We start from the raw sequence: 11,506 nt of genomic DNA, 5'->3' as shown, positions 1-11,506 counted from the left end.
CCAACGTCCCGCCTTCCACCTCTTTGCTTCCCGCGCCGTCAGATACCAAACGCCTGGCACAATGCCAGTTCATGCTCGCAACCCAGAGAAAGGTGCGTGAGTGTATCACCGTTTCGTCAGGGCCGTTGCTACTTCCTCCAAGTCAGGGAATATGCACCTGAATCCACCACCACACACACTATGCTGACTATATGCAATAGTTGTGTACCTCTCCGACGACGATGATGACTCCCCTTCTCGCCAACTAGTTGCTGAATCCAAATCACCACTCCTCCAGCAGACCAGAGGCTCGCTCGAGCGGGGCGCCGAGCTACTCAATGCCGCTCGTGTTCATAAACCGACAGAATTGGCCCCTTCGCAGCCTAATGATAAGACACATGCCTTGCCAATCCGTAGTCCGAAGACTGTGCCCCAGGAGAACTTGACCAGCGGCAAACTGACGCGACCACGTATACAAAAGGCGGATTTGTCGAGAATAGGCGGATCGGGTGCGAGGAGAAGGGATGTGTACGAATTGCCCGAGTCGCCTGAAAAGAAAGCCGTACCAGTCCAGACGACAAAAGAGCCTGAGAATCAGAAGAGGAAGAAGGGGAGGCCGCGGAAGCAGACGAATAACAGCAGGCCCCCTGTGCCCACCAGCTATGCATCTCCCGAACCGAAACATCCAAGCTCTCCTGTACCGGAAGGTCCCGAAATCAAGAAGAAAAAGAGAGGCAGACCACGAAAATCTACGAATGTGAGCCTTCTACCAGCGCCCGGGCCCCTTTCCCCCGGAGTTCCGGCCTCTCCCACTCCCTCTGCACTAGAGACCCACCACGCTGAAGAGGAGGGCAGCGACGAAGCGGTGCCAAAGGCATATGCCCTATCTGACTCATCGGAGGAGCAGCATCCAATGCGCAAAAGTGGAAGCTTGGCAGGCGAGCACCCTGATCTCTTAGCAATCGACTGGGCGAAACAGCCCGAGAGTATTGTTTGCCGGTCGTCTGATAGCTTAGCTTCTGCCTCTAAGCGGAAAGCTCCATCATCTGAAGCGGAGGTTGCAAGACCAAGCAAATCTTCTAGGAGAGGATCGAGGCTGAGGAAGGAAGGGGAAACCTTGGGGGCTCACAATGGCCGAGTAGCATCGCATCCGAAGGTCGTCATATCAGTTCCGCGAGCAGCAGCTAAAAGTCGCAAAGCGCGATCACCCTCGTTAAATAAGTCCGTTGGCACCGAATGCATACCCATGCAATTGCTTGAAAATGTTCCGAACGGTGCCGATGCTACGCTTGGTTTGATTGAAGAGACTCCAGTACAAGGCGATGATCAAATCAGTGCAGATGAAAGGCTGGGTCGTCGTCCTTCTCCTCCTTCCACGATACAAAGGCGGCGAGGTGGACGCCAGGTGGAAGTTGTGCAGGGCCAACCAAAGCGCTTTCGTCAGGAGCGCTCTCGGCCCATACCACCATCCAGGCATAGACGAGATGAAGACGCTGTGGAGAGTCTGGACGTTGGAACAGGTATAACTGAGTCAATATCGGGTAGCATGGTACCTAAAAACTCTCGTAGCACAAAGAATAGTGGGAACTTGCCAAAAAGGTCGAGACGTCATGCGGCTGAAGCCGAAGAGACGGTGGCAACGATCCAGGAAATCCAGCAAGATATTCTGTCTAGCGTGGAACATGAACAGGACGATGATTACCTCGAAGCTGAAGCAGATGGCACCGAAAAAGAGGAAACCCCTGCCTCCCTTCATGCCGGTTTGACTGATCTGGACATTGTCTTCAAGTTCGTAGACTCTGAAGAGCGGGAAGGATCGTGCCAGACCAAGCATGCCAAACGCATCAAGGCCCTCTGCTCCGAAGTCCTCGATAGCCTGCGTGATCCAGACATAACAATGGAAGCCGTCGAAGAAGCATGCGCTAGGGTGCGCGCCGGCCTGGAAAAACTCCACAGCCTCCAACAGCCCGACTCTCGGCGACTTTTTAAGGAAGATGCATTTGCGTACTTATTCTGGGAACTTGCTCGTGTCCTGGAGGCAATCTACGACTTGTGCCGGGACCAGTTTGGCGATCCGATGACCTCCCTCTACGCACTTAGGATTATTGTATCTCTGATGAAAGACATACTCTCATTCAAAGACACAATCTCCTCCTGGAATGTCAAAGTGGCCCAACGCTACAGTGGAGACCGCATCATCAAGGACGTAGATCAGAACTTCATAGCACCCCTTCGCCGCTTAGCAGGAGAACACAGCTACGCCTTAGCACACCTAGAACGCGCTGAGGCAGTCCGGAACGCGCAAGAGGCCGCCCGCGCCCGCCGGAAGCGGGAAGAAGAGGCCAGAGCTCGCAAAGCTGCCTATGCCGAAGATCTTCGACGCCGGCGAGAACGCTGGCGAAAGCTACACATTCGCAGGATGCAGTGCGAGCCCAGTATGGATAAACAGAGGAGGATGCATTTGAGTTATCTATCGTTTGAGAATTTGGAGGAAAGGGACTCCAACGGGGTGCCGTTCCAGAGGGAGGAGGTCTTCGAGCATCGCCCCATCCCGCATGCTTTCAAGCAACTGCAGGCCAAGAGGAGGCCGTGGACGGAGGCCGAGATGGAGGCTTTGCTTGAAGGGTTGGAAAAGTATGCCGGTGAGTTGTGCATGGATCAACATGTTAGCTTCGAAAATGTACCTAACATGGTATTACTAGGTCCCTCGGTTTTCGAATCGATTTTTCAGAAGTACTGCCGACCCGGTGGTCCCCTGCGCGACTTCAACGTGATGGAGATTACGGCGGAAGCCGAGCGCCATCGAACCGCCCTATTGGAGCAGTTTGCGGATAACGGATGGGGAGTGCCCGAGTGGATCAAGATGATTCCCGTGTTACCTTGATGCATAGGGTGTGGGCTTCTCTAGTGAAGGGTTAAGGCTTGGTTATGGATGATACCCCTGTTTATGCAATTCAACGACGCGAATTGGACTGGAATCTGGCGAATGCATTGTCTTCAGTTGGTCTTCATGTGCTGCCGTCTTCCTGTGCTATCCGGTGAAACCTTTCCAACGTCCCGCAGTGTTGGAGCTTGGAACTGCACAATTGGATATCCTTGTTATAGTATCAAACTAGGAGAATATCATAACAGGTACGACCAAACTCGATCACTGCTATATACAGGCCGGGTAGGTACCTCCACACAGGGAAGAATAACACTTTGCCAGAATGCTGCTCGGATCGTCCTCGTCGCATCCTCCCGCACGATATAACCCTCCTAAGGGAACACGGAAATCGGATGAGTAAACGGTCAAGCACTGGCATTTTATCTATGTACAGAGTGGGTAATCACGATATTTTTCTTCTGCCTCCTTTCTTGTACTATACGAGAGTTAGATACAAAGCAGTAATACAAAAAATACCAAAGACAATGAAAGGAGAATAGACAGAAAATCACGGAGCGGTACCAATGCTTTTAACTAAATTTCACCCAACGTATGCTTAGCCTTCCGTATTCGATCTGTGGACCACTTTTTGCGACTCTCGGACTCCATGGTCCATCAGTCTCTGTGCATCCTAGTTCATCTGCTCACTCCTCCGCGCTTTTGATAGCCGTGTAGACACTAATGCGTGTCTTAAGGACGGAGATATCGTCGCAAGATCGACCGGAAGAGTTGTCGCAACCCTGTCCACAGATGTGTTCGCCCACTTGGAGCTCCAGCTTCTCCGCTTGGAATCTAAATGGGGGCTCATTATGAAGAAGGAAATTACCGTATATTCTGTCGTTTGGCTTCACTACGAGGCGAAGGAGCTTGAGATTATCGAATCCCAATTCTCCCGCCTCGAGCTTGCGCAGAAACTTCACAAGCAGCGGCGCAATGTACCCGCGTATTTCTTGTCCAATGTCAGTGACATGAACCTCGAGAATCTGGACGAACTTGGCGCAAAACGGTGGCGGGTATAACAACTCATAGCCCTCGCTGGGGACTGTCCGGTATGTCACCTCCACCAGGACCGTGGTATTTGAGTAAAGGGCCTCCGGGACTAAGTGGGCCCAGCTCGACCATCTGAGGATAGGGTCTACACGGCGATTCTTGAATAGCCAAAATGTCTTGGCGCGAAGTCGTCCGGATTCCGGGACGTTGAAAAGATTTCCCAAATCTCCAGTTTCAACTCGTCGGGTAGGGCAGGAAGGACCCTGGAATCTTCAACGGATGAAGAGGAGTTTGGTGTCGTCATTTTGGTCGCCGTATACCCGTTGTCAAGACTGTGATGGGTTGATTGTTGCAGGAGAGTTGTGCTGTTTCTATGGAGCTGGAGTTTTGATTTTGTGCTTCAGGGTTCGGTGTTGTCACGGTCCTCCACTGACCGCCGAACTGCGGACAAAGAAGCCAGTAAGTTGAGGTACCTGTGGACAATTAACCTCTCACGAGCGCATATTACATGGGGCAGTCCACAAGATTGTGGGTAGAGTACCTATGTATTTGATGGTGCCGGTGTTGGTGTGCATCATACATGGGTGTTGACAGACACTTGTAATGAGCTCATACCGAGAAAAGTTCGTGGTCATCAGGGTATGCAGGCAGTTAGTTGGCAGAGAGTGACGGATTATTGCCACCAGTACCATGGATGAGCGGTGACTCCTATTGATATACCCCGCTGCGGGTATACCTGAAGAACTCGTAATCATGACGTGTCTAGGCATCCAAGAGCGAGCGAGCTTGTGGTTTCACATGCAAGAGAACCACGAATCTCTGCAGATTTCTGACAATCACCATATCATAGCGTTTGCCTTGTAGGCGGAAACGAGGGATAGTATATTCGCACATGAGAAAGCAGTGGACATGCTCCAGTTAACACCCGGTGCTGCTGACAAAACAGAAGGAGTTGGACCATCCATGATACAAGGATGACCTTCTCCATGAACTACAGAAGGAGGCAAAATAAGCTTAAGTACAGCATAGTGGTACTGCTCGTCTGGAAGAAGTTCACATGTATTGCGCCTGGACAGTTGTGACAGCAGGACGAGGCCAGGACGTTGAGTTCAATTTGAATCTTCCTCTGGCGGAGCTAAATTGTACGTCGGTCCAAAGGGGCATCTGCAGCCTATTGATATCATAGAAGGTAGCCCTTTCGAATGGTCACTGGCACAAAAATTGCATTCATTTCAACAACTTGGCACTGCACTGGGACAGCATTAGATAAAATAAATTCCCGTTGTTTTGTCAGACGTCGATTAAATGTGGAGTAGTAGCGTCACACGGCGGAAGTATTATATGTGCTGGTCAGAAAAATGAACCATGAGCATGCAAGATGAATTGGGAGAATTATTATAGTACAGATATAACCATATGTTTCCTCCAACACGAGTGACAATCTGTGTGTTTTGGTGTAAACGGTGATACCTCGGGGGAAATCTTTGTTCATTACGTTATTATGCTTCCTCCTCGTCCTCATGGGAAGCGCCAGTTTCCGTTTCAGGGTCGTCCCACGAATTGTGTCCGTCGGTGAGTTGGGCTCTCAGCCGCGCGATCAATTCGCAGATGAGACGATCTCTATACATATAACATGAATTTTCACAAATGTGGTAATTCATCTCAACCTCCAACTTGTCCGCTTCGAAGTGGAATGGGCGCAGTCTAGAGAAGTCCCTTACGAATTTCCTATGAAATCCTCTCTTCTTTGGCAGCTCGACGCCATGATTGACAACCACACGAAGCAGCTCGAGGTTATCAAACCCCAGCTGCCCTGCCTGGAGTCTTCGCAGGAATCTCACCATTGCAGCCGGGACCCTAGAATGGTCCGAGATGCCCGTGTAGCCATTGAAGCGGAGCTGCAGTATGCGGATATGTTGAGCGGCAAGGGGCGGCGGATACGGGAACACGTATATGGCCCTCCTATCTGGTTCCGTGAAGTCTTTGAACATCATCTCAAGGATTACCCTTTTGTCGCCATATACCGCCTCTGGGACCAAGTGAGCCCAGCCAGGCAGTTTGAGTAGGGAGTCTGCCCACTTTCTCTCAAACCTCAGGAACTCTGAACCCCTAAGAACTGAATCATCGAACAACTCCTTGAGAATCTTGAATTTGATTTCATCTGGTAGGTGCGGTGTATTAGCGAGTGCGGTGGTGGGGGACTTTGAGGAAGACATCGACAATAAAAACGTTGGTTTTGGGAAGCCGGATTGGGTTACGTTCTCGGGTTGGGTTGCGGTTTTCTTCAAGCATGGTCTTGAGAATCTCATGGGGTAGACAAGATTATATAGCAAGGCCTGTGTGTGGCCGTACAATGACTGTGAAAGGTTGACCGTGAAAGGTTCTCCCAACTTTAGTTCGCCAACAGTGTCCTTTATTGACAAAGTTGAACTTACATTGTATATAGGTGGCCTTACAGCAATGCAGTGATGGTCAGTGACCAGCATCGTGGCAATAATTGACGCAGGTACTCACGATACCATTCTCGGCACATCCTCAGGTTCGACCTCAAAATATGCGGATTGCCATCCCGAGACGTCCCTTATGAACTGATGGTTCGAGCACTGAATCGCGGAAGTAGCCGGCGGACTTCACGCTTCTACTCACAGACATTTGCCCTCGCAGAAGTAGTTTTCACCGCAATCTCCGGCCTCTCAACATGAAAGTGGAAGTGGTTATCGCCATAGAAATGCCGTAAAAATTGCCACACCCGACGGTGTTTATGCGCATCGTACTGGTACGCTTTTAAGCACTCCGAAATATTGACGAGCATTCAAAGGTGCGAAAGTCTTAAAAAGCCAAGTTTCTCCCACTCGAGCTTTTGGAGAAATCGTAGTATTATCAGTGGAGCCATTGACATGTCATAGTTGAAGTAGTCATAGAATCAGAGGTAAGGTCAACAGGACGTAAAATAAGAATTTATAGTTTACAAATAGGCCTTCCTCAATGCAAGATTGTGAACACGCAAGACAACAATCGCTTGCCCTTGCCAAGGTGTGCATAAATATAACAGTAATATCACAACCCGTCGTGTTTGACGCAGGATATTTGCAAGTGGATTGAATATGATTAGCTAAAATAAGACAGCCGGTGTCTAAGAGGCTCTCACACCGCCGGCCGTTTTGTGCAAGTGAATCGCAAGCCTTCCTTAGACAATCTTTGATTAGAGCAAATACCTAGTGCTAACTCTGTGCAGGTGTCAGCAAGGATTGTTTAGACGATTGTTTAGACACGACGAGCCCCGTCGGCGGAGGATGCAGATGGGCTAAAAACCAAGTGATTTTCAAATGCGAAAAGAGACTACAGTGACACAGTGAATAGAATAATGACCGGTATTTCCATTTACTTGGACCTTCAAGTTGAAATTCGAATGCTAACGGAGAGAACATCGGGAAACAAAAGGCCCAGATTAATTCAGAGGTCCGCTCGAAAGCAAGCTACACGGCCTCCAACACTAACAAATATCGAAGCTGCCAGGCCAGAAATGTACCCACTCTTGATTCCCTAAACTCCGCTTATGCTAGCGAGCTGAACGCATTTGTTTGGATTTGCGAGAGAAAGCTTCTTGAGCTGGTGTAAATCAATCCCGCATTTTACCTTTATCCATTCGATGCAGCTCGCCGCTCCCGGGAGAGTTCCCGTCTGGTGCTGCAAGAACCCAATTTTTCCTCCAAAAATAAACAACCCTAAAGGCAGATAAACCAGATGGAGAAAATTCCAAGTGCATCATCTCCACCGGTATTGCATCGTGGGTATTGCATCGTGGAATGGGAGACGGTGATCTGGGCCACATCATCTCCCTAAAATGCACGAGTCCGAGTGAACTCTACTAAAAGTAGCCGAAGCCGGGTATAAAATGTAAAAATGAAGCAAGATGGTCGTCCTGGCCACACACTTGCATAAAAAATCCAGCCCGACGAGACTGTCGCAATCATAGCGGGCGCTGTAAAAGCGAAACTTAAAATGGGGAATACTCACGTGCAGCGTCCCCTGCGGTATTGCAGCGTGAGGCGGGAGATAGTGGGCAAAGCCACGTCTGCTCCCTATATAAACCAGAGTCAGAAAGACCCCAAAGTAAATTGGCCGAAGCCGGTTGCGATTTGGGAATATCCACGTGCAGCGTCCCCAGCGGTATTGCATCGTGAAGGTGGAGAAATGAGTTCAACACTTGCTCCTAAACTGTCAAGAGCCCGAATAGACTCAAAAGGAAAAGAAGGCCGAAGCCAATAAAAAAGGGGAATACTCACGTGCAGCGTCCCCGGCGGTATTGCAGCGTGAAGATCGTCAACGGGACCTTACCCAGTCTAGCCCTCCCCAATCAAGCCGGCACTGTGGTATGCTGGATTGATGGACTGGCCCCCGTTGTGTGGCGATGGGAGATGACCGTGGGGGAGGTGTGGAGGATTTAACTGAGAAGACAGCTATGTATTGTGCAGTCATTTGCTTTGCAGACATCTTGTATTTCTTGCATAAGTCTTGCTGATGGACAATGCGGTTGTCTAACATTGTAAAATGCCGAACATGCTCGATTTCTTTGATTAGATCGCACTTCTGTCAGAGTGCCTTCAAGGTCTGATGCAATTGCACAATGAGGTCCTTTGATTTCACGCATGGTTGGAAACATCGCTTGAGGCTCGGGTCCACATAGCGTGAAAAGTCTCCGGCAGTGAGACACAACCGTAGCAGGAGGGCGAAATAATGGTCTGAACGATCGGTAGTCTCATCGAGAGTCTAGGATATCTTCCGATGTCGTAACACAGCCACGACTTGACAAGAGGTCTGGCCATCCCATATGGGCGTCTGAGAGGAAGGGCAAGCTAGACCCAAAGTTTGGAAAGGTTTGACAGCCAAACTCAGCTAGCTCTCCAGGGTCTTGGAGCATCACGAAGGTAGGCATGTGGAAACAGAAAGCGGAAGTCGATTGCGAGAGTGAATTTGTTGGTGGATGAGTCTGGGTGTTCGAGGAATTCTGTGTTCCTTCAGTCCAAAACTCCGCTAGTCTGTTTTGGGATTGGCCTCTCCCTGCTCTTCACTTCTCCGAACATCGCAACTCTAGGGTACCATCAACCAAATTCTCCTTGAAGAAGCTGCCGCGCACACACAGCTACGATATGACATGACCAAACGCTCGCGGGACGCCACCGTGACCCCCGGCGCCCATTCCTCTGCGGAAGGCGATGATCCCATCGGCGAAGGGGAAGGCAGTGGCCTGAAGAAACCTCGGACCTTTATTGCGACCTTGGCATGCGATAACTGTCGAGCCCGTAAAACAAAATGCGATGAAGGCCAGCCATGCGGCTACTGTACGTCTCTGAGACTGCCGTGTACATATCAGGCCCCCAAACCCACCAAGAAGGATAATTCCTTGACCCTCGCGGTCCAGGCGATTCGGCGATTGGAAGCGAAGATTGAGAATCTCACATCGATTGTGAAAGGAGCTCATGATCCACGGACAGATACAGCGCCTGACCGGCCGCCACCTGCTGCGCAGGCCAGTCCGAATGCAGCCCTGGAAGGCAATACCAGGGCGTTTAACCACGTTGAGCGGCGACGCACTCATCATGCGGCACCGTCATCTCATACGGTCTCCACGCCAGGAGCCGGTCCTGACCCTCGATCAGGGAGGACTAATTGCATCAATCTGTCCTTCAGCCAGCATGAGGTAGCTTCTTGGCCTGCCGTCAAACAGATCCTTCCTGGATCCTTTGTTTCAGCTCGGGAAACCTTGCCTAGACAATATATCATTGAGATCGAGAGTGAGAGAACTCCACTCCCAATCGAAATTCAGTCACCACTGGGTCCTTTCCAGGAACATTGGCTCCGCGATCTCCCATTGTCGGTCATCAAGGGGCTCTCTGAGGCCTACTTTGCTGTTTTCCACAGAAGTACTCCCGTTCTGGATAAATACTACTTCTTATCAAGCACGCTGAGCATAGCAATGGAAACTGAGTTTGGATATGACATTGAATCTTGTCTGATCCTTGTGGTTTTAGCCCTCGGTTGCCTGGCGGTTAAGGCTCATGAAGAAGGGAGCTTTCCATTACCTTGCAGATCCCCACAACCTGTCATTGGGTTCGTGGCCCCTGAGTGGTATGATCTCATTCTGGACGATCCACCTGGACTGAAATTTTTTAACGAGGCTCGAAAGCGCTTCGGCTTCCTTATGTGTCAGCATGACATACAGTCAGCACAGTTCAGTATGCTCTGCACAGTGTACTATGCTCAGATCTTGAGACCTATCGAATCGTGGTCCACGGTTAATCGAGCGGCTTTATGCTGTATTACCATCTTAAAACGATCAACATCAATTGATTTCGACAAATGGGATGGTGACATGTTCTCCCGCGTCTTCTGGGCTACATTGATGTACGAAACTATCATAACCCAAGAACTGGACTTACCGCTCAGTGGCCTCCTGGACTACGAGGCGGACATGCCTATACCGAAATTTACGCCTTGCCCGCGCCCGAAGACATCAATATCCCAATTGATAATCGATGAGGACGACTCCTACTTCAATTTCCATTTTCTCGCTCAGGCGGCACATCGAATCCTCCTCACGCGAATCCGTCACAATCTGTACTCTTTTGTCGAGAAAGCAGGCTCCCCAACACCGACTATCACCGCCGAAATGCACCACCAGCTCGAACAATGGCGAGCCAATCTTCCTCCAGCATTGCAATTCACGGATGCTGACAACGAAGACGATTCTCCCAGTCCGGCCCACGTGATTGCAAGGGCAATGCTACGTAGTCGCTACTTAGTAGCCAAATTCCACATAGGGCGGCCTTTTCTGTACAAGGCTCTTCACTATCCCACCCATACGACAGACGGCGAATACGAAGAGATTGCCAAAGGCTTGCAGGGAGCCATGTTCTGGCCAACTACGACTGGCCAATGTGCGCAAATGAAGTCAGCCTTGCCAATCAAGTTTGGTTGGTGCAGTCAGTGCTTTGGACAGGTGCTCATGTTCCATGCTATTGCGCGGTCGCCGGACATGAAGCTGCGAGCCACTTTGCCCCCTAATTGGGAGGAATGGGTTAAGGTTATGGTCAGCCTCATTGAAGATTGTGGAAGGGAGAGTCCAGGAATTGCGAAAGATGCGGAGCTGTTGAAACTGCTTTGAAGGAATATCCAAGTTTGCTTCTTGGGCATTGCACTAAGGAAAGGAGCAGATTGCGGATTCCTTCCGTAGTTGGTTGCTCCCAGTCTAACAACTTTCGATTCCTCATGAATTCAAGTAAAGAGCTGAGGATTCTACATGACAACTTTCATGGCTATGAATTGCTCCGTCGGCCAATTCTTGCGATAGATCCACGACCGAGTGATCCCAACCGGCAAGGCATATTGGAAGATTATCCGAGGCCGCCAGTGGTACCGCCTCTGTGTCATGACTGAACCTTGGTTCTCTGGAATCGGGAACATAATGTACGCTGTCCTTCATGGCCCAACTGTTGTTGGCCCTCACTATCACCGAATATGCTCGATTCCGATTTGGCTTAGGCGCCGCTTCAGCCACAGCTTGGCGGGACAGGGGGAATGACGTCAGCGACCCTCACTTCACTAGGAGCT

The 11,506-nt window shown here is 50.3% G+C and overlaps 3 protein-coding genes across 3 annotated transcripts; 2 read left to right on the top strand and 1 right to left on the bottom strand.

Annotated features, from left to right (window-relative positions):
* The first annotated feature begins 49 nt into the window (after positions 1-49).
* On the top strand, positions 50-3,299 carry EI97DRAFT_468043 (uncharacterized protein). Its single transcript, XM_033801637.1, has 4 exons — positions 50-141; positions 201-2,621; positions 2,682-3,111; positions 3,188-3,299. Exons 1-3 carry the CDS (start codon positions 72-74, stop codon positions 2,861-2,863), a joined length of 2,673 nt encoding a protein of 890 aa, XP_033653019.1. The 5' UTR covers positions 50-71; the 3' UTR covers positions 2,864-3,111; positions 3,188-3,299.
* A 2,095-nt stretch (positions 3,300-5,394) lies between these two features.
* On the bottom strand, positions 5,395-6,381 carry EI97DRAFT_443326 (uncharacterized protein; the record flags this gene model as incomplete). Its single annotated transcript, XM_033799810.1, has 1 exon — positions 5,395-6,381. One exon carries the CDS (start codon positions 6,379-6,381, stop codon positions 5,395-5,397), a length of 987 nt encoding a protein of 328 aa, XP_033653018.1.
* A 2,832-nt stretch (positions 6,382-9,213) lies between these two features.
* On the top strand, positions 9,214-11,060 carry EI97DRAFT_451037 (C6 zinc finger domain-containing protein; the record flags this gene model as incomplete). Its single annotated transcript, XM_033800321.1, has 2 exons — positions 9,214-9,237; positions 9,270-11,060. 2 exons carry the CDS (start codon positions 9,214-9,216, stop codon positions 11,058-11,060), a joined length of 1,815 nt encoding a protein of 604 aa, XP_033653017.1.
* Between the last annotated feature and the right edge of the window lie 446 nt (positions 11,061-11,506).

This window comes from Westerdykella ornata, assembly GCF_010094085.1.
Source record: "Westerdykella ornata strain CBS 379.55 unplaced genomic scaffold EI97scaffold_14, whole genome shotgun sequence".
NCBI lineage: Eukaryota > Fungi > Ascomycota > Dothideomycetes > Pleosporales > Sporormiaceae > Westerdykella > Westerdykella ornata.
Note: the sequence above shows the minus strand (reverse complement) of the source record. Positions and strands in the feature narration are given on the sequence as shown.